This window comes from Lissotriton vulgaris, chromosome 6 (assembly GCF_964263255.1).
Source record: "Lissotriton vulgaris chromosome 6, aLisVul1.2, whole genome shotgun sequence".
Classification (NCBI taxonomy): Eukaryota; Metazoa; Chordata; class Amphibia; order Caudata; family Salamandridae; genus Lissotriton; species Lissotriton vulgaris.
In genome coordinates, this window is record NC_141694.1 from 328,060,779 (window position 1) to 328,082,334 (window position 21,556).

General features: G+C 49.0%; 1 protein-coding gene across 1 annotated transcript in view; it reads left to right on the plus strand.

The window, feature by feature from the left end:
- Positions 1 to 21,556, plus strand: part of ADAM17 (ADAM metallopeptidase domain 17) — a 648,967-nt gene that overhangs the window by 118,618 nt on the left and 508,793 nt on the right. Inside the window, exon 3 of the mRNA XM_086926360.1 lies at positions 13,314 to 13,447. Within this exon, the coding sequence (XP_086782486.1) occupies positions 13,314 to 13,447 (134 nt within the window). The remainder of the gene's footprint in view (positions 1 to 13,313; positions 13,448 to 21,556) is intronic.

Below are 21,556 nucleotides of genomic sequence, written 5' to 3' on the forward strand. Positions count from 1 at the left end.
ATCTGAATTTCCTTGTATGGCACATTGTGGACCAAGCTCATCAATTCATGGAACATTGAGTGAAACTAGAAAATTTCAAAGTTAGCATGATATGGTAAAGTTATTTGCTAATTCTATTTTACTTCTGCTTTAATTTCCAGTGACTGGTTGGACATTTCAAGCCCTCCCAAAAGGTTGTATACTCACTCTGCTAGTATAGGAAGATGACTAAGATGCTCAGTAGTTGCAAGGACAAACTTGAAAAGACTGACTTTGAAGGAAAATAAGTTGTATGTGTCTGAGCCCAACATTAGATGGCAGATTTATCAACAGCATGTGCATCTCCAGCACTACATGCCATGAACAGATGCTTACAGGGTTAGTAACATTTTCCAGGTTTTATCCTGTGGCTATTTCCACTGGGTAGTTATAGTTAAAATCATGTTACCATAGGAAATGCATTTTTAGATTTTGATTATATCTTTGATACCATTTGAAGAATCTTAACAAAACAGCCCCTCGTCTCCCCAAAATGTCACATCTTCTCTTTGTTCCTGGAAAATTTCAGGGTGATCTGTCAAGCAGGCTGAGAAACCGGGGAGTCTTAAAACACGTTTTCCCCATTCATTTTTCAGTCTGAACTTTAGACAAATATACAGCCCAAACCACTGAACAGATTTTTACCAAATTTGTCAGAAAGCTAGATCTTGGTCCAAAAAGAGTGCTTTTTGTGATTAGATGTGATCAGTTGAGTAGTTTTAGAGCAATTAATGCTCAAAAACTTTGTGTATATCATTCTGCAGAGGATACACGGACCCAGAAGATCTTGGAGAGATGTTAATGCCTGCCATCACATCTATAACAATGTGATCCGCATCCATCTAAGGACTTGAGACTCAGTTCAAAGTCTCTTAAAAAAGCACCAATTAAAGACATAGGGGCACCCTAGTTCTGGCGTGGTGGTGTTCCAGAGGGACCCTGCCTGGGGCCAAAAACATCGTTTAAAAAAAAGATTTTAGCAAATTCACGGAGGATCCATAAATCCTGTGCAGATTTTTTTTTAAAAAAACAAACAGGGGCACCCGTGCTTTTTGTAAACACCCCCGAACTCCCCTTGGTTAGTCCCTGAAGACCCCATCCCCCAGGGCAACTCTCTTATTCCCTCATTCCCTGAATCAATGGGGGCACATTCCCTCCCCCCTCTGCAGGCTAATTTCGGCCTGGGCCCCCATCCCCTGAGGCGCAGCATGCTTGTTTAGGGCGGTGGTGGGGGTGCACTCATCCCCCTCCCTAGGACGATTTTGGCCACTTGCCCCTCCCCTAATCCCCTGGCAGAATTTTTATCGGAAAGGAGCATCCGATCCCCCTCCTCAGGCTGATTTCAGCCTGTGAACCCTACCCCCGGGGCCCGGCAACGTATTTAAGGGGGAGGGGGTGCATGCGGGCCTGGGGCCTGGTGCTGACACAGGGCACCCACCACACTGTCATTGGAGGGCTGCAGGGGGAGTACCAAAGCCCCAGCCGGCTCCCCGAATCCAGCAGGTGACGGCATTGCTTCTGCCCACAAGTAGCAGCTAATAAGGCTGCTCTCTGTAGGTGTGAGTAATGTTTACATTTGTTTCTCTGCTCGCATCCCTGTGGGCAGGGAAACAGACCTGAAGTTTGCTCCCAGTGGGCTGGAGCAGCTTTGTAGATCCTGGCAGCTGGGAGCAGACTTGGTGTCTGCTCCTGCTTGGTGGGAGATTAAAAAATGCTCCAGCCAAGCGAGAGCAAATACAGGTTTCTCTGCCCGCACGAAAACTGCTATGCCCCGCCAGTGAGCACCCCAGATCATCACTGCTGAGCCGTTCCTAGGAGTGGTCTCCCCTGGGGGTGAGCACCCCAGAACATCACTGCTGAGCCGTTCCTAGCGGTGGGCTCCCCCGGGGGCATTAATGGCTCGGGGGGGGGGCACGTGTCTCCCCTCCCTTAAAGGTAGCTGCCCCAGAGGTGAGCTGCCCAAGGCTTTTTGAAGCTCAGGGAGAGGGGCGACGTTGTCCCTCCTCCCCATTTTGTGAACTTTCTGCTCTGGGGTGGACTCCCTGGGACCTTTTAGAGGTTTGAGGAGGGAGGCCGTGCAGACCCACTCCCCATAAATATCGGCCCCAGGGGTGGGCTCCCTGGGGTCTTTGGAGGCTCGAAGAGAAGGTGGGGAGAAAACAGCCCCCTTCCCCTTTATAAACAGCCCAGGGGGTAGACTCTCCTAGGTCTGTAATAAGTCAAAACAGCCCAGCCGCCTTTTATTTTTTATTTTTGTACAACTTTGGGGCAGGGGTCTAAGTCCCACAAGTCCAGTAATGTCTGCCAGCAACACTTTTTCTCATGTTGCTGGCAGCCAATCAGAGTGCTTGCTCTCGTGGTAGTCTGACTCCCACAGGAGCTAGATGTTCCAAGGAAAATAAAGCTCCCTGGCCAATCGGAAGGCTCTGTTTTTAAATTGGCACTCCCGCAGGAGTCTAGGAGACTCTTGTGAGCCCAACTGCCAAAACATGAATTTAAAAACGCTTGTCTGATGGTTCTTGGTTACTCTGTAAATGCACTGGATCTTTTGAATTATTCTCATTTAAATGCTTGTCCGATTATGGCCTTACAACTGTGGGACTCTGAGGTAAGAAGTTCTGTTAGGGCTTTTTTGAGGGTTTTGAGGCATCTCATTTAATTGTGAGAGTATGTTCAGCAAGCCGCTCTGGAGCAAAATATCTGGCTTGCACATTGTCTTAAGATAGGGTTACTGGGCCAGCCGCCATGCTGTAAAGGAGCTCCTCACCCCGTGACCTCCATGCCCATACCCAGCTGTCATCGCATTCCTGTTTTCGCAGGGTACGTGCGTGGACCTCTTAAGGATTTGGTTGGAGCCGCTGGCCTGCATCGCAGGGGCAGTCCGGAGCCCAGGGACGCCAGCGCTCCTTGGCCTCTGACACTTTGTAACTGGTACCAGGAATGGCGGCTCTGCTCTGAAAGCGGGAGCTGCCCTATATCCTCCCAAGGTCACAGCAGTTCTTTGATGAGGGAGGATCGCCACCCAGCCCGGTGAGCAGCTACGGAGGGGCCCGCGGACTTGGGAGCCCCCGTGACTTAAGGTAGCATTTGGAGTACTACCTGGGCCCACCCCCTTCTCTCCGACACTGGGCTGCTTATTGCGCCTGAAATAGCGGTCCCTCACTGGTAGCAGGAGCTGATCTGTTCGCAATAATTACTGTGGTGGACTATCGGAGGGAAGATGTGTCCCCTCCTTGGGGGAGCGACTTAGGGGGCCAGCAGGCCTGTAAACCCCCACGCACTTAATGGCTGCGACAGAGTGTAACCGTCTGGGCCTACCCTACTTCTCCTTATTGACCTGATATGTCTACGGTAGGACTTGGGAGTACTCGGGCGCATTCTTGGTCGTGTTGCTGCTGCAGAGGGGAGCGTTGATTTGCCAGCTGGCCCACCCCTCACTCAACTTGCCTTCCCAACATCACAGCATGGGCTGCTGCTGATAGCATTTTGGACTGTGGGGACTACCTTGCTGGTTCCTACTGCTGCCTGTACATGGGCTTTGCCTCTTCCTTGGTGCTGGGCTGGTGTTGTCTGCTTGCAACCTCTTAAAAACGCCTGTTCCTGGGCGTTGTATTTGAAGCTACAAACACGCTCCAGGAACTTTTCTAGTAAGCAACACCTACTCTCTGGAGTCTCCTCCAATCCACCAGAGCCCATCCAGTACCGCCACCCGTCTTTGGATCTCAAAAAGAAGTTGGGTGCGAACCTCCGCTTTAGCAGATATACAGCACCTGCGGAGTACCACCTTCACCGTTTAACACTCAACTCCGATAAAGGAAGTCGACCCAGCGTTATCTGTCTAATATGGAGTGATGTGTTCCCCCAATAACACACGAAAGGCCTGATCATCCAACAGAGCAGGATCTAAACGCCAAGAAGGGACTTTATGCCTGGACGGAGACCAATGAAACATGCCCAACTTAGAAGCATGATCGGAATATTTTTTCTCAAGGTATTCCACGGCTAGGGTGCATGCAGAGCAAGGCAAATCTGGCAGTATGATGACTTGGCTAGCCCATGAGGGCACAGACGGTCATTCTATGCTCCAGCTTCGGGACCCTTTGGGGCGTGTTGTGGCCACGCAGGAGGAGATTAATGCAGTGTTTCTACAGCATTATCATGAGTTGTATTCTTCGGGGTCAGCGTGCCCTGAGGCCGATTTGCAGGACTACATCCTGGATTCTTCTACGATAGCCCTGAGTCAAGGGCTATCGTAGAAGAATCCAGGATCTCATGCAATCTCATGGCATGCCATCTCATGGCAGGACAGCTGGGTGGGGGAGTTCACTGAGCAGGAGGTTCAAGGAGCAATCAAAGAGATGGTAAGGGCTGAGGTGTCTGGCTTAAAATGGGTTCCCGATTGGATTTTATGCTGCCTTTATGTCTGATATAGTGCTTAGATTGAAAGCGCTCTTTAAAGACTTCCGACAATGTGGCCAACTCCTGTCCTCACTGCGGAAAGCTGCAGTTGTCTTATTCCCGAAGAAAGACAAGGACCCACTCCTGCTCGATTCTTATCGTCCCCTCTATGCTAAATGCAGGTTTATAAAATCCTGAGTAGAATATTAGCTACTTTGTTGCTCTCCCACATGTGTACTTTAATTCATCCAGATCAAACTGGCTTTATTCCAGCACCATGCCTAATATTCAACAATTGTTCCTAGCACTAGGATGTAAGGAGTTTCTCCCCTTGGAGCCCCTGATTGTCTCTGTGGACATCAGGAAGGTGTTTGAGTTGTTTGGTGGGACTTCCTGTATATTAATATGATTTGTATGGGCCTGGGTCTAAATTTTGTTAAATGGAAAAAAACTGCTTTATACTTATCCTCGAGCCAGGATTCTCACTGGTGTGTTGGTATTGGATGCAATTGCAGTCGAGCAGGGAACTCGGCAGGGCTGCCCTCACTTCCCCTTAATATGTGCATTAGCTATGGAGCCCTTTGCCTGTACGGTTCGTCAGGGACTTCATTGTCAAGGTTTATTGCTGCCAACTGTACATCTGTACATACTTTCTCTGTATGCTGATGACATGTTCCTGTACGTCCGGGGGTAGAATGCAGACCTTTCGGAAGTAATTATGGCATTATCTGATTTTGGGGCCTGTTCGGGGCTTGAAGTCAATTGGGACAAGTCGTGCATCTCCCCTGCTGAGTGATGCACCCGAGCGCAGCCCTGTCCTCTCTGCACCTACATTGCAGTGGGAGCGTGATACGGTGCAGTACTTAGGAGTGGCGCTTTACCGCTCTCCGGACTTGCCCTATGAGGGGAACTACAGGTGCATATTGACCGGATTGCGTACCTCTATTCATTTGTGGACCACACTGCCTTTATTGGTCAGCAGTCGAGTGGCTTTTTCGAAGATGATTATGCCACCACATTTACTTTCTCTTTGCGGCACTCCCGTTTGAACTGCCACAGCGGTTCTTCCAGGAACTTGATACTCTGTTACTCTTGCTTTATTAGGGCACTTCACATTGCCGGGGCCCTGGTATCTCCTGATTTTAAACTATATTACCTAGCAGTGCAGCTATAGTGGGTGGCGCACTGGTGAGCTGCCTTCTGGGAGGGCATGGGGACTGTAGAGTATGGCTCCCCCTCCAAGGATTGTCTATTGGGCTTTTTATGACATCTGATGACCACCTCTAAGGTGCGGGCCTCAAACGTCTCAGTTAAGATCGCGTGTTATGCCTGGGCCCATTCGTTGCGGCGTACTCATACTCTGATCCCCTACACCCGTGAGTTTCCTCTCTTGGTGGTTAGGTGCTGGAGCCTCCCGGGCGATGGCCGGGACACCACGAATGGCCGTCTGCAGGGAATGATGTCCTGAGAGATTTTTTGCAGGAGTAGAAGTGTGCCCATTCACAGACCTCCGGGAGACCAGTGACATACCGGTGGGCCATTTCCTGCTCCATACTGCCATGGTTCACAAGGTACATGAGTTGTGGGGTGCTAGTGGTGTAGAGCCCTATGAGCATAATTGTATGCGCCTTCTCCTCCTTATAACAGGCCAAACAAATATTGCTTTATAGGACTTTATTGGAGGGGGCCAGGTGATCACTTATGGTCTTGCGGACCCGATGGAAGGCGGACTTCAGAGCCCCTCTTACCGATTCCTCTTGGAGGGGAATACTGGAAGCTATTTTCCGGGTGCCTAGGAACTCTCATTTCAAACGTATTCAGTTCTTTTATCGACATCCGGCCCGCTTAGCCCCCGTCGTATTCAAAGACAATGTTTCCGGATGTCAGTTTTGCTTGCCCTCGTTACCTGGTTATCGATTCAGATTTTTACCACATGGTTTGGACTTGCCCGCTTTTGCTTCCTTACGGGACCATAGTTTTGCAAGTGGAAAGGGGGGCTATTAGCCCCATGTTGTGCTTGCTGGGCCTTCATGAACGTTCGGCGTCTAGGAAGGTTACTGATAGGTTTCTAGAGATAGCCCTAATCCTCGCCAGCTGGCAGTTGACCATGAGTTGAAAGTCTCCTCAGGGTCCTGATTCTTATCGTTAGGGGCTTGAGCTAATGAGATGGGTGAATTGTGAGAGGGAGGCGATCCACCAAGAGGAAGTTAGTGGGAGTTAGAAGGGTGCTGATACTGCCCGCTTGGGACGCCATTTTGTTGGCTTGCTCACATGTGGACTGTCTAGGCCGTGTGTTACCTCTTCGGCGATTCTTTGTTGGACTTAGGGGGGGTGGTGCATCGACTCTGACACCGGCTGGCTCTGGGAATTGGAATACCTCATTTCCTGATTCCTCCTGGCCCACCTCCCATCCCAGGTGTGAGCGATGATTGCTCTGATGGGTCTGATGAGTCTGGACTGACTCATTTACAAGTGTAGTCTGTAGGTGCTCCTATGCGGGCTCTCTTGCCTCTTCTGTTCAGGGTGGAATTTCTTACTGCTAGGAATGTAACCATTTATGTGCCTACTCACTGTGCCATTCCTATCACCTACTGTGTATACAGGATCTAACTGATATGCCGGCAATAGATTGTATTTTTTTATTGTTGTATGCAGCAGCAGTGGTTTGGTCTTAAATGTGAATACAAACATTTAAATAAAAAAAGATCTTAGGATGGGTTTGTGGTACAAAAGATTTTGCTTTGTGAAAAGAGTCTCTATATGTGATTTTGAGTGCAGAGGAAGAAGGAGCTGTGCCTGTTATATATTTGTATGTGACGCATCGGTTTTCATTTTCTTTTTCTCACCCCTCTGTTGTATATGAATTTAGGACCCTAGTGTAATATTCCCGATTCATGCCCATATATAGGTATAAATCACCCTATCCTTATATAGGCATAGAAATCATAACCATATTTAGTCTAAGCCTATGCAGTCCAAATACAGCATGGCTACTTCCACTAGTTCAGAAAATCCACAACGATTTCTTGGAGAAACCCACCTGTAGCAGTCAGGGACTTCCCCTTGCTTGAATATTGATTTAACCAAGAACTCATGGAGTTTTCAAAGAACTGAGTCTTTGATGACATTATTATGTCCAACCTTACGTCAAACTCGGCACCTTCAAGGTATAAATATGCCCACACTTGCCCAGGCAAACACAGTGGTTTGGAGCAGTTCGACTATCAACCTACACAACACAGCTCGCCGAAGCAAGTGCCGAAGGAAGCCGACCCTCCAGCAGACCAGACGCACTGAGAGAGACGCTGTCTTTTCTCTTGCCGAGAAATCCAGCTCCAGTGTTTCCAAGCTACCCTTGCGAGTTGTTGGGAAATCGCGTCCTGAGAGAGAGATACCAGACCTCCTTCATTCTAAACCAAGGTACAGAGCTGATTAGACCCGTAGAGAATTCTCGGATAGGTTCTTGGCAAAAGAATACTGAAACTAAGCTACACATCATTTACTTCTTCCCTTGTACTAGACCTAGGTTAGGTACACCGGGGTAGGCGTATTTTAGAAGCACCAGTTGAGTACTTTTAGTCTTTATTTATTAATTTATGTATTCTGTGTTATTTTATATGGCTTAAAAACCATATCATGCTTTTACAGTATTATTTCATAATACTCGTACTGTACGCATTGTACTTTGGAACCAGTATTACGATTGTAGCAGTTCATTTCCTCTGCATGAGAAAGAAGACTGTTCAATAAATACTTTTATTGAAAACGCCCGTCTGTCTATTTCTCTGCACCTCTGGTGAAACAAAGCATGCACGATTGACTGAGTGAAATATCTATCTATTGTTTCCGCGTCTCCAGAGATATATTTCTTATTCTTGGGAAACAAAGTTGTCATGTTTATGCGGTTGTCAGAAACTAATCCCATCTTGTTCATTCGAGAAAGTTTCTAGTGACCTCTGAGCTAGCTGGCACTCACAATTAAGTCTAATATATTCGATAGAGACCTAGTAGATCTCAGTTCTCCGGCAAATCTATAGTATATATTATTCCAATGCGCAGAGCCTATTGGGAATATAGGAACTACACTACGCCTCTTAGAGCATCAATGTCACATTGAATTTTTATTTTTGAATACAGTGACTACACTTGTACCAGTGTTTTATACTTTCTGGTGTCTGTTTAACTTGTTTAGTGCCACTGCATCAACTAGCCTAGCATTGAGTTTTTCAGGCATAGCATAAGGAAGTTTGTTCTTAGTTGTCTGACCCAAGGGCTCCTTTCGATACTGCTTTTCCTTCCATAATGACTCCTGGATTTCTGGTGATGGCAGTAAACAGGACAGGAATTGAGAGAACGGATTTACTTTAAATTTGGGATATATGCTCAGCTCCTCTGAGATCTAGACACTGGAGGGTTGGAAACTGGCCTGGTGTTCCACAGATCCCAAGGTAGATTTGGGCTTTCTTTACTCTGGAATGGATGTGGAAGGAAATGCTGAACACCCTGGTTATGTGCACGATGTACACCACATAGATATTTAAAATGATAAAGTAGACTGCAAATGCCTTTGCCACATCACAGGTGACTATAGCATAGTACTAGGGGGGCAGGTTTGAGCCACTAGACGTCCGCACGCACGGAAGCGCAGCGGGCGTGCGTGCCACTAGACGTCCGCAGGCACGGAAGCACAGAGGACATGCGCAGCGGGCGCGCCGATTACGCACCAAAGGCGCGCCAAAGGCAAGCCCGTCTACGCCCGTCCGCGCCTGGACCGCGCCCAGCGCCAGGACCCCTGATCCTCAACAACGCCAGCCCACATGACGGCCCTACGAGGCCGCCACCCTCCACGCACTCAACGCCGGCAGGAACCCCGCCTGCTACCAAGCCACCCCGAAACGCACCCACGGACCTTTCACCTTCCAAGCCTGCAAATTCACCTGCCTCCAAACCTGCACCGCACCCGCCAAGCCGAGCACCAGCAAAGCCGAGCACCAGCAACAACCACCTCAAGTGCATCCTGCTCAACACCCGCTCCGTCCACAGGCACGCCGTCGAACTCTGGAACCTCCTCGACACAACATCACCAGACGTCGCCTTCCTCACAGAAACATGGATGAACGCCTCCTCAGTCCCCGACATCGCCATAGCCATCCCGTAGGGCTACAAGATCACCCGGAGGGACAGCGTCAACCAAACCGGAGGAGGCATCGCCATCGTCCACAGAAACACCATCCGCATCACGACCAACTCCGACGACACCCTCACCGCCGCTGAGCACCTTCACTTCCAGATTCACACCGACCCCAAGACCGCCCTTAGAGGCACCCTCATCTACAGACCCCCGGGACCACGCACACAATTCAGCGAAACCATTGCAGACTTTGTCAGTCCACACGCCCTCACCCCCTCAGACCACATCCTCCTAGGAGATCTCAACTTCCACCTAGAGAAGAACAAGGACTGCAACACCACCGCCCTGCTGGACAGCCTCGCCAATCTTGGACTCAAGCAACTGGTGAACAACCCCACCCACTACGCCGGCCACACGCTTGACCCAGTCTTCTCCTCCAGCAAGCACATCTCCTTCAGCCACTCCACCGCACTACACTGGACAGACCACAGCTGCGTCCACTTCAACTTCAGGAGAACCACAACCCACCACCGTCCTCAACAGGTTCCCCGTAGAAGCTGGAGCAAGATCACCGCCGACCAGCTCACCACCACCCTCAGCCAGAACCCGCCCACCAACACGACGGACCCCAACAAAGCAGCCCGCAACCTCACACAGTGGCTCACCCACTGCGCCGATGAACTTGCACCACTGAAGAATCCTCCCAGAAGACCCGGCAGTAGGAAAGCCTTGTGGTTTACCACTGACCTCAAAAACTCCAAGAAAACCTGCCGCACCCTCGAGAAAGCCTGGCGCCACGACCAGACAGCAGAAAACATGACCGCCCTAAAAAAGGCCCCCGCAAACACCACCAGCTGATCCGCACCACCAAGAAGACAACATTCAAAGAACGACTGGACAACCACACCCACAACAGCAAGGAACTCTTCAGCATCGTTAAAGAGCTCTCCAACCCCAGCGCCTGCAATAACGATATCACACCCTCGCAAGACCTCTGCAACTCACTCGCCTCGTTCTTTCACTGAAAGATCACCGACATACACAACAGCTTTGGCGCGCTGACCACGCACCCAACCACTGAACCAGCGCCCCCCACCACCACCCTCTGCACCTGTACCCCTGTCAGCACCGAAGACACTACTCGCCTGATGAACACCATCCACTCCGGCTCCCCTACCGACCCCTGCCAACACCACATCTTCAACAAAGCAGACTTCATCATCGCACCCCAACTCCGGAATGTCATCAACAGCTCCTTCCCATCCGCCACCTTCCCGGAGAGCTGGAAACATGCCGAGCTGAGCGCCCTCCTGAAGAAACCCACCGTGGACCCCATGGACCTCAAGAACGTCCGCCCCATCTTGCTCCTCCCCTTTCCAGCCAAAGTCATCGAGAAGACCGTTAACAGACAGCTCTCCGCCTTCCTCGAGACCAACGGATCCCTCGACCCCTCACAGTCTGGCTTCCGAGCAAACTACAGCACCGAGACCGCCCTCATCGCAGCCACCGACGACATCCGGTCCCTGCTCCACAACGGAGAAACTACTGCCCTCATCCTCCTGGACCTCTCAGCAGTTTTCGACACCGTATGCCACCGCACCCTGATACAGCGCCTCAGCAACACCGGAATCCAAGGAGCGGCACTGGAGTGGATCATCTCGTTGCTCGCCGGAAGAACCCAGAGAGTCCACCTCCCCCCGTTCTGATCCACAGCCACCGAAGTCATCTGCGGCGTTCTGCAAGGATCCTCACTCAGCCACACCCTCTTCAACGTCTACATGAGCCCTCTCGCAACCATCGCTCACCAACACAACCTCAACATCATCTCCTACGCCCACGACACCCAGCTGATCCTCTCCCTCACCAACGACCCCACCACCGCCAAAGCCAGCCTCCAGGAAGGAATGAAAGACGTCGCGGAATGGATGAAGATCAGCAGTCTGAAACTGAACTCAGACAAGACAGAAGTCCTCATCCTCGGACCATCCCCTCCTGCCTGGGACGACTCCTGGTGGCCCCCTGCCCTGGGCACCGCACCCAAGCCAACGGACCACGCACGCAACCTGGGCTTCATCCTGGACTACTCCCTCACGATGACCAAGCAAGTCAACGCCGTCTCGTCCGCCTGATTCAACACCCTGCGCATTCTCCGAAAGATCTTCCGATGGATCCCCACCGAAACCAGGAAGACGGTCACCCACGCCCTCGTTACCAGCCGTCTGGAATACGGGAACACCCTCTACGCTGGCACCACTGCCAAAATCCAGAAAAGACTCCAGCGCATACAGAACGCCTCAGGACGACTCACCCTGGACATCCCTCGCCACAGCCACATCTCTGCCCAACTGAAAGACCTGCACTGGCTCCCCGTCAGCAAGAGGATAACGTTCAGACTCCTCACCCACGCACACAAGGCTCTCCACAACACGGGCCCAAAGTACCTCAACAGCCGCCTCACATTCTACACACTCACCCGCCAGCTCCGATCTGCCAGCCTCGCCCTCGCCTCCGTCCCACGTACTCGCAAATCCACCGTCAGAGGAAGATCCTTCTCCTACCTGGCGGCCAAGACATGGAACTCCCTCCCCACTCGCCTTCGGCTGACCCAGGACCATCTCTCCTTCAGGAAACAACTCAAGACCTGGCTGTTCGAGCAGTAGCGACCCCCCCCCTCCCCCCCCCACCCCTCAGCGCCTTGAGACCCTTGCAGGTGAGTAGCGCGCTTTACAAATCTTGTTGATTGATTGATTGATCGATTTGTCATTATGTAAAAACCTGAAACTTTTTATATTGCTCTAGACGGACCTGTGTCTTACTGTAGCCTTCCACAGAGTGTTTAATGAAAGGCTATGTCAAAAGCAGGAAAGGGGTTTGATAGAGCATTGTGGTGATGTCTGTGTCATCCTGGGGTGGTAATTACTCCCAGAATTACAATACCAGAAGAAGAGTTTGATTTTTTATTCTCCGAGTAGAATCCTGATTAGCATGGCTAGGTTGAATTGGACTTCTAGGAGTTATTGCTGTGACAGTTATTCGTCTCATCCTGGAATGTCCATGTGAGATCCAAAAAAAGGTGGTAGATGCTTAGCACTGTGTCTTTACAGATTTTCACTTGAGAGGTTTAAGTGCACTCTCATTGAATGATGTGAATATGGATCAGTTGTAGAGCGAATTAATTTTGATATAGGCACTGGTGTGGCTAGTGCAGAGTGTATAGAGGAAAGGGAATGTGCTTTAATGCATTTTGTTTTGGGGAACCATTGAATAATCTGAAAGAATGCTTTGGGTTTATTTAGAGCATCTTATTTGCTGGAAACATAACCTTTTGCTGTGAAGGACTATTTGAGATGGATATGGGAGGATATCTGTTTAACAGTGACTGTTTGAGTTCTGCCAAAACTCAACAGTTTGCTCTAAAGGGAGGTGGCCTGACCTGAAATGAGTTTGGTCTGCATGAAATATTAAGATGGTTTTTCAGCCAAACATTAGGCAGCTTTTATGTTATCCCCTTTATTGCTTGGGTCTCTGAGCACCTCCCTTGAAATCTGTGTCTCAGGGTGCATATATACTTGTCATAAAAGAATACATGACGTACAACTATAGTAGTAGTACAGTCAATGGATTAAATCAGTTCTGAGAGTCTTAAATTAATGGTTTATTAACATTATCAATAGCTCTAATCACATTTGTGTTTTAGTGTGTTTATTTAGCACTTTTACCATGTATTTTGTTACATTCTGCTCTAATCTAAGAATGTTTTTTCCAGGCATTTCAAATTGTATTTGACCTCAAGCACTGAACATTATTCAGAAAATGTGAAAGCCACAGTTGTGGATGGGAATGGTCAGGAAAATGAGTACAATGTAAACTGGTCTGACTTCTTTACTGGACATGTTGTGGGTATGTACCTTTTATTTTCATAGCTGGCATTTATGCAAAATGTATGTGAAGTAATGGATGACGTGTGTGGCTGTACAGTCATTCATTGAGAACCTGTAATCGCTCAGCTAACCACCAGAAACAATTAGATTGCCGGTCTCACCAGAGCTTGAGAACTACAACTAGACGTTGTCTATCTTGGTGGAGCCCCTTGGAATTACCTGATGAGGCAGCAAGCAAAGGAATATGGACCGTGGATCGGCAGCCCGTATGGAAGATGCAGACTACTATCTTGGAAGAGGGCAGTGTAGCAGCTCATTGAAGGATGAGGCTTTAGAGTAGTTCTGGGCATTTGGGAGATCTGCTTGCATGGGCCTGCAGCATCAGTCCATGATCTGCCTGCAACTTTGTAGGAGGGAAGCCCTATGTGGCATTTTGCTCCTGATTGCCTGCTCTCAAGATGTACAGTGGTGGCTCTTCCTTCAGGATGAAGGGAGCAAGACACACTTGTTGTAGCACTCTGCATAATTGGTATGAATGAGAGAATCCACCCACTCCTAAAGGGACAGTAATAACAGTCTTAAGCATCCTGCTTCACGATAGATAACTCGGCCACTGTGCTGTAAATATGATGTTCATTTCACGCCCTTCACCATCACACTTTCATTTGTTGCGGAGGGGTCAAACACTGATTCTGAGCTGTTAGGTCGAACCTAGCGCATCGCACATGCGCTGCTCTGTGAAGCTTCTTGTAACTACTCTAAATTACTCCGTGGGGGTCTGATTCCCCCCATGCATAGGATTAGATTTTGCGTGTGTCTTTCAAAAATAAAAGCACTCAAAGGGCTAAATGCGGGTGCATGTCCCATTTATGTAATGTTGACTCCCACAGCGTTTTGCTCTCTGGAGCGAGCAGCGGCGTGCAGGGCGGCAGCTGCATGCCTTGTGGGTCAGGATACTGTTTACAGCTGCTCCATAAACTTTCCAACTACCCTCCTTCCCCTTCCAGTGTGCTCTTGTGATCAAGGCCAGGTCTTTGGAGGCGATCATGTGCACTGACAGCGGTGCTGCCATGGTATTTTTATTTTTAACCTTTGAGGTAGTTGCAGCTGTCCCTGCTGAAAGTGGGCGAGAGCTGCATTTTTCATCAATATTGAAGAAAATATAAAGATGTCATTTCTAATCCGTACTAGGCAGGATTGCACTCTTGGTGGCAAGTGCCTTGTTTCCATCAATTCCATTTTTACAATGCATGGATCATCTTTCTAAAAATGTGTTTGCATCAACATATGTTTTACAATTAAACTATATTTGTTTAAGCAGAAAAGCGATGCAGGTCTTTCTGGAAACGGCACACCCTCTCTGGACAGTTGCGTCTGGCTTTACACTATTGCTCAAAAAAAGAAAAAATACTGTTTGTATTCTAAAATCGTTGCCCTAGGAACCACATCAGTGCCAGACTGTGCAGCGTGAACACGTTCAGTTCATAATAGATGCACTGTCTTAGGGCATTTAACCTTCCCGCCACTTTCAGAGGGTTGAGTCACTTGCTGTCGGCCATGATGGAGGAATGTGGCTGTTGTCCTTTAAACATACCCCCCGCCCTCCTCCTAAAATGTGCACGTTGGCCATTAAATCACGAGAGGGCAGGGAGGGACTGTTCAGGCCGTGTTAAATATCGCCCCCTGGAGGTTTTCACGGCTGCCTGAGTGTTGGCATCAGGGCCTTAAAACTCATCCACATCCACAACACCCGGATGGCAGAGGGCCGTCCGCTTGAAAGCCCCGGACAGGTGCTTCATGTGCATGGAGGGGTGGGGGCACATCATTCCCTTGTAGCCTGGTCCCCGTCGTGCCAGTTGCCCCTCTGTGACGGTAGCAGCAGTGCCTGGGTGGGCTTAGGGGCCATCTCGTTTTCTGGAAAGCCGATGCCCGTGAAGGACTTGTGAGCCTTCAGCCTCACATGCCCACAGCGGGCATGTTAACCCAGAGGGCAGTGGGAGTACAGTCTCTTGCGCCAAGCACAGGCACATTGTGCACTTAGTGCAAAAATCACCCAAAAATCAGCTAAAAAAGTGGCAGCAGGCGGGAAGATGCTTTGGTGCCATGCGCAAGCGATCTTTGGCCATTCACTGGCCCTGCGGGTCTAAATTCGGCGGCTGGCGGCATAATTATCATGGGAGATGGCTTAAGGGGAAGGGCCCATGACACGCAGGGCGGAGAGAGGCGTATTGCGTGTGAAAGATAAATGTGAGAGTTTTAAGGGATAATGTTATTAAAGATTGATTTCCGAGCTGGCCGCTTCTGGAGATGCTTAGCAGTGCTAATTAAATTCTCTTCCTCAATAACTGCCTGCCAATGACATGGTGTTCGGATAGCCAAGGTGAAAACCTCACTCTGTGTCATTACTGTCACTTTCCAGGACTAAGCTTGTATATGACAACGTAATGCATTCTGGGTATTGTAGTCTGTGTCAGTTTACCCAATTAAACTAACACGTGATATCCATTATTTAAGTGTGAGAAGCACAGGACTAGAAACAGTGTCTATAGTGACATGGCATAGAGTGGCCACCGTAGTTATAGGACTTAATTTTCAAAAATGTTAGGCGCATACATTTCAAAATTAGTGGAATCACATACTGCTACTGCCCAAAAAAGACTTTTGTGCCAACCTTTATATATCGTTTACAAAGTCAACTCGCATCAGGAAATAAAAAAAACAAAGCCATTGCAAGACCTATTGGTTTGTCCAATGCTTGTTTTATTAGGTGTTTTGTTGGTCCCTGAATATTGCACCCAGCTACACTGGTGGCTGCAATGTTCTTGTTATCTTCGGGAGTAAGGGGTGGCCAAGTACCCTGCCCATACACCCCTGTTGATATGGGAAACCAAGGTCCATTAAGGCAGAGGTAGAGATGTAGTATATGGGCCCCATCGCATCCTCAGTGGAAGACTCTGTTTTCTCCCAAGAGCGCTAGCCAATCTCTGAGTCTGTACACTCAAACTCCGCTGACAGCAAGTTTGAATGTATCTTCCTAGCTATACAGGAAACCAGAATGGTGATGGAACAAAAGATTCATACTGTCAAGCTTGATGTTAATCCTACCCAAATTAAAATGGAAGACAGTCGCAAACACTTAAACCAAATTAATTGAAGTAAACCTGAAATGGCCATCCTGTGCCATCTGATTCAGGACTTGCGGAATAGAGCAAGATTTGTGGAATATAGGGTAGAGAACTCCGAAGGTCTCTATTATGGGAATAATATTCACATTGTGGGGCTTCCAGAAAAAGACTGAGGTCTCCTCACTGGAGCACTTCCTGCTACAATGCTTTGTGTAGGCACAGCCCTACAGCCTGTTGAAATTCTTTTAAGTTGGAAGGGCGTACAGTGCTCTAGTCCCCCACCAAGACTATAACGCTATTCTGTAGACCTGGAACTGAAGTACATGATGCTGGTCCCAGCGAAATTAAAAATACTTGCTGGCAGGAGACCGAATGTCTTCGCTGATGCTATTGCTGCAAATGATTTATAGATGAACATGTCAACCCACAGGAAAGACTAAAAAGCCATCATGGTGGAAATAAAGGAACAATGCGTAAGAGTTGGAGTCGCCGCAGGAAACCTAGGAAGCCCCTGGTGGCCAGGTGACATCTGGTAAGACAGCGGTCTTGGAGAGTATATTGAAAATGAACAAAGAAATGCTAAAGAATTCCCGGGTGGAAATCAAAATCACCACAAACAACACTGACTTAGAAATGGAGTTGTCGGATGACTTCATTTTGGGTGGTGGGGGTGACTCCGATGATGTCAGATGATGTGGCCTAGCCATGGGGCGCCTGTGAACTGGGGAAGTCATTTGAATGCTTCTCCCAAAGCACTATTAAATCACTTTGTAGTATGAAAATGGGGCGGTAGGGCTGAGTTGAGGATGGTGCCTGTGCTAATGTATAATCAAAGGGCCGAAGGTGGTGAGACCAGTGTTTGACCTCCTATAACCCTCCCATTTTTCATTCTCTTCTGCTCAAACATGGATTGTTAATTGCTCTATGTATTGTCATGTTGTACCTAGTTGAAATTGGAAAACTGACAACGGTTAGGGACAGGACCGATACATCCTATAGTGATGAGCTGGACACTGGAAACAGTTTTGTAATTGTGGTGGCTTTCACCTGCCTTACTGAGTAGGAAAACATATTCAGCTTACCTTGCACAGGTGTGGGGTGCACTCCTGATGACATTTCTCAAAGGGACCACTTACATTCATGAAAAAGTGAGAGGGAGCTACAACACGATGACAAGTTCGGTATCACTGAGCGCCATGTGCATTAGAGGATATGTTTGGAATGTCACAAACCTACACCTCACCCCCGCAAAGGAACTGGAGCACCTCAACTCCACCCTCCCACCACAACCAACGCCAACTCTGCAGCCAAAGAACTACACAGATGGATAACCAACAGCTCACCCCCCTCCGCAATGCTGACAGACAGCGCCCCATGAAAGCCACCTGGTTCACCACTGACCGTTGCGAAACCAGACGCACCTGCAGATGTCTTGAGAAATTATGGAGAAACAGCAAAACCCTGGAAGATCGGACCACCTACAAGAACACCATAACAGAATACCGCCAACGCATTAGATCAACCAAAGGACCTTCATCCAGAACAAAATCCTTGCCAACTCCAGCAACTCGAAGGAACTCTTCAACATCATTGAGGAAATCGCCAAACCCCCCAACAAACTTGGCTCCTACCTCCATCTAAAAACTAAGTCTCTCTACGACAACTTCAACAAACAGACACCAGACACCGAAACCACTCTTTCCTCCTGCAACGTCAGCCAACCTACCATCTACGCCTGGACCCCGGTCACCACCGAAGACTCCGCCTAAAGCATGAAGAGCATTCACTTAGGAGCCCACACGGGCCCCCTGCCTACCGCACACATTCCACAGAGCCACTGCCTTAGCACCCGAGCTACGATGCACCATCAACACCACCTTTGAATGCGGCACAATCCCCAACGACTGGAAACGCGCAGAAGTCAAGCCCGTTCTCAAGAAACCCTCTGCAGTCCCGACAGACCTCAGAAACTACAGACCCATCTCTCTCCTCCCCTTTGCGGCTAAAGTCCTAGAGAAGATCGTCAACATCCAGCTAAACAACTCCATCCTCGACCCCTCGCAATCCTGATTCCGCAGCAACCACAGCACAGAGACCACCCTCCTCACAGCCACAGATGACATCCGCACTCTCCTCGACCAGGGCCTCTCCGCAGCCTTTAACACCATCTCCAACCTCCCTCTCCCCGCCAGACTCCACGACGCCGGCATACAGGGAACTGCCCTCGACTGGATCTGCTCCTTCCTCACCAGACGAACCCAAAAGACCAAGCCTCCTGCATTTCCTCTCCGAACCCACAGAGATCAACTGCAGAGTACCCTAAGGATCATCGCTCAGCCCCACACTCTTAAACATCCACATGGCCCCCCCTCACCGCCATCGTCAGACAGCATGGACTCAGCATTGTATCCTACGCCAACGACACCCAGCTCATCCTCTCCCTCACGAAGGATCCCCACACTACCAGACTCAGCTTCCAGGAAGGTATGAAAGACTTTGCATCCTGGATTACCAGCAGCTGTCTGAAGCTCAACTCGAAGAAGAGAAAAGTCCTTGTCCTTGGACACACCCCCTCAGCTTTGGACAACACCTGGTGGCATACTGACCTCGGCAACCACTCCCCCTCCCACGGACCACGCCTGTAACCTCAGCATCATACTAGACTCCTCCCTCACCATGATCCTACAGATCAACACCATCTTCTCCACTTGCTTCAACACCCTCCACATCCTTCGCAAGACCTTCAAGTGGACCCCCCCCCCCAAATCCAGAAAGACCGTCACCCACACACTATTTACAAGCAAAATGTACTACGGAAACTCCCTCTACACCGAAATCCACATCAGACGTCCATCCCCCCCCTCCCCCCCCAACACTGTGCACACCTTCTGGAAGAGCCTCAAGACCTGGCTCTTCGGCTGACTCGGAGCTGCACAGGCACCTTGAGACCCACACAGGTGTGTAGCATGCTTCACAAATCCCTGATTTATTGATTGATTGATTGAATAATATGAATGAACAAGCATTTGCAATGCAACAGGTCTCGCATTTACGTGAGTTTCAGCTATTGGCATTGTAAATGACAATGCCTTTTATTTAGGTTTTTGAAAAGTAAATAAAACACATTGTCATCTACAATGCCAATAGCTTAAACTTGCGTAAATACGAGACCTATTGCATTGCAAATGCTTTTTTTAAAATTATAACCAGGAGTGAATAAGTGAGTCCTCATGTCCTGAGCAGATGACAACTAGCTTCAGTTTTGAAGGGTGATATAGACCCGTTTCAAAGTCGATTTTTATTTACTTGTGGGCCTGTGTCCTAGCACGACCTGCCCCCAAGTAAAACCCTCCCTGGGGACCTACCACTGACATGGTGCTTAAATAAGTGGGATAAAAGGAGTATACTCAACTTTTTGACCCTCTGGGTCTGGAAGAGTCCCCGGAAAGGGGATGCTGTAGGCTTGGCTATAGTACTTGTGTAGACTGGAATTCTACGTTTAGTACTTACCGCCTAACCCCAGATTGTCTAGCTGTCTGTGCTGGTGAGGCCCTATGCCTGAGGCATGCCAGGCTCAGAATCCTGTATGTCGCCCCCTAATTTCAAGAAAACAGGTTTGCGGGTAGGGGTCTGGCCTTATGACTAGTAGGCAGCTGCCTACCCTAGTGTGGGCGCTTAGCTTTGCAAATGCACCTTCATGCAGTGCAAACATGTCCAGTCCTGCCAAACCCACCACGTGGGATGAGTACAGAGCTAAACAAACGAGGTTTGCGTGGTGCATGTGCAATCTATAACCCAATAAATGCTGCTTGTATTCTTGTGCAAACTGAACAGAAATGGGAGGAAATCATTGCCGTTTACTTAGTGCTAGTGTGTTAGTAATTGTTCCTTCTGTGCAGCACAATGTACTTTTAAGGTTTGTATACCAATGTGCACTGTTGTACACCTCTAAGCTGGGGCGTAACACAGACCCCTGCAGTGCAGGTGGGCCCTTAGCCCTTTAGTTGGGCCCCATTTATCCCAAGGCTAATGAATATCTGTAAGACATGGGGGAGGGCATGGGCCGCCCCTTACATTCTGCAGGGGGCTGGGGTATAATTTTGCTTTACCCCATTACATTGAGCACCTGTACAAATGCATAGTGTACTGGTACCACTATGCACCCAAACTGGTTGTACAGTAGTGTTTACTATACTAGAGTGATGTGCAACTGTACTCGCTGTGTAGTATTGTGCACATGTGCCGGTTTTTGGTGACACAAGTGTAAACGAAAATGTTGGAAGGCTTGCTTATTCTGGGGTGTGGTCACCGAACTCCCCTTCAGTGCGAACGAGTGTAAATGATGTTGGGACGGACTTCTAATACATCCAAGGCTGAGTGCAGTCTTGCACTGCTTATCCCCTGCGATGTGGCGCATTACCGGATGGAAGTCATCTGCTGTAAGGCAGTGCTCCACCAGAGCCATGTTCAAACATGAGGTTTGTTTTACTGCGAGCTATTCATAGGGCTCTGTGAACGTACAGGAGCGTGTCACCACCAATCTCAGGACCCCTGCTTTATACAACCGGCGAGTAACAGACACTGGCCCTTTTACAAGTAGATGGCCTATAAAGCGGAATGGTGGCAGGAAAAAGTTCAGGAGAGATTGGTTCTAGAGAAGATCCCACGGCACACTCAGCAGTGCGCTTGGTTCATTCATTCTTTGTACTAAGCACAACACAGAGGACACACAAGAGTGTCTAATGTTTCGCCTTGAAAAAGCACAGCGCGGCACCCTGTCTTTAGTTGGTAGCACTATTCATATGAAATAGAATTAACCATATCGCTTCATTTTAAGAATTACTTTAAATAACCCTTGCGTGTGGTATAGTATTTATCATTGTCTGTAAAGCGGTAGTGTAACTTAAAGAAGGGTACGTTCACAGTGGCAGGGCTGTACAGAGTTAGGTTCTGTTCGCAGTAGTCCCCTGTGGCTGTTGTACTTGGGTTGCGCAGCGCAGTGA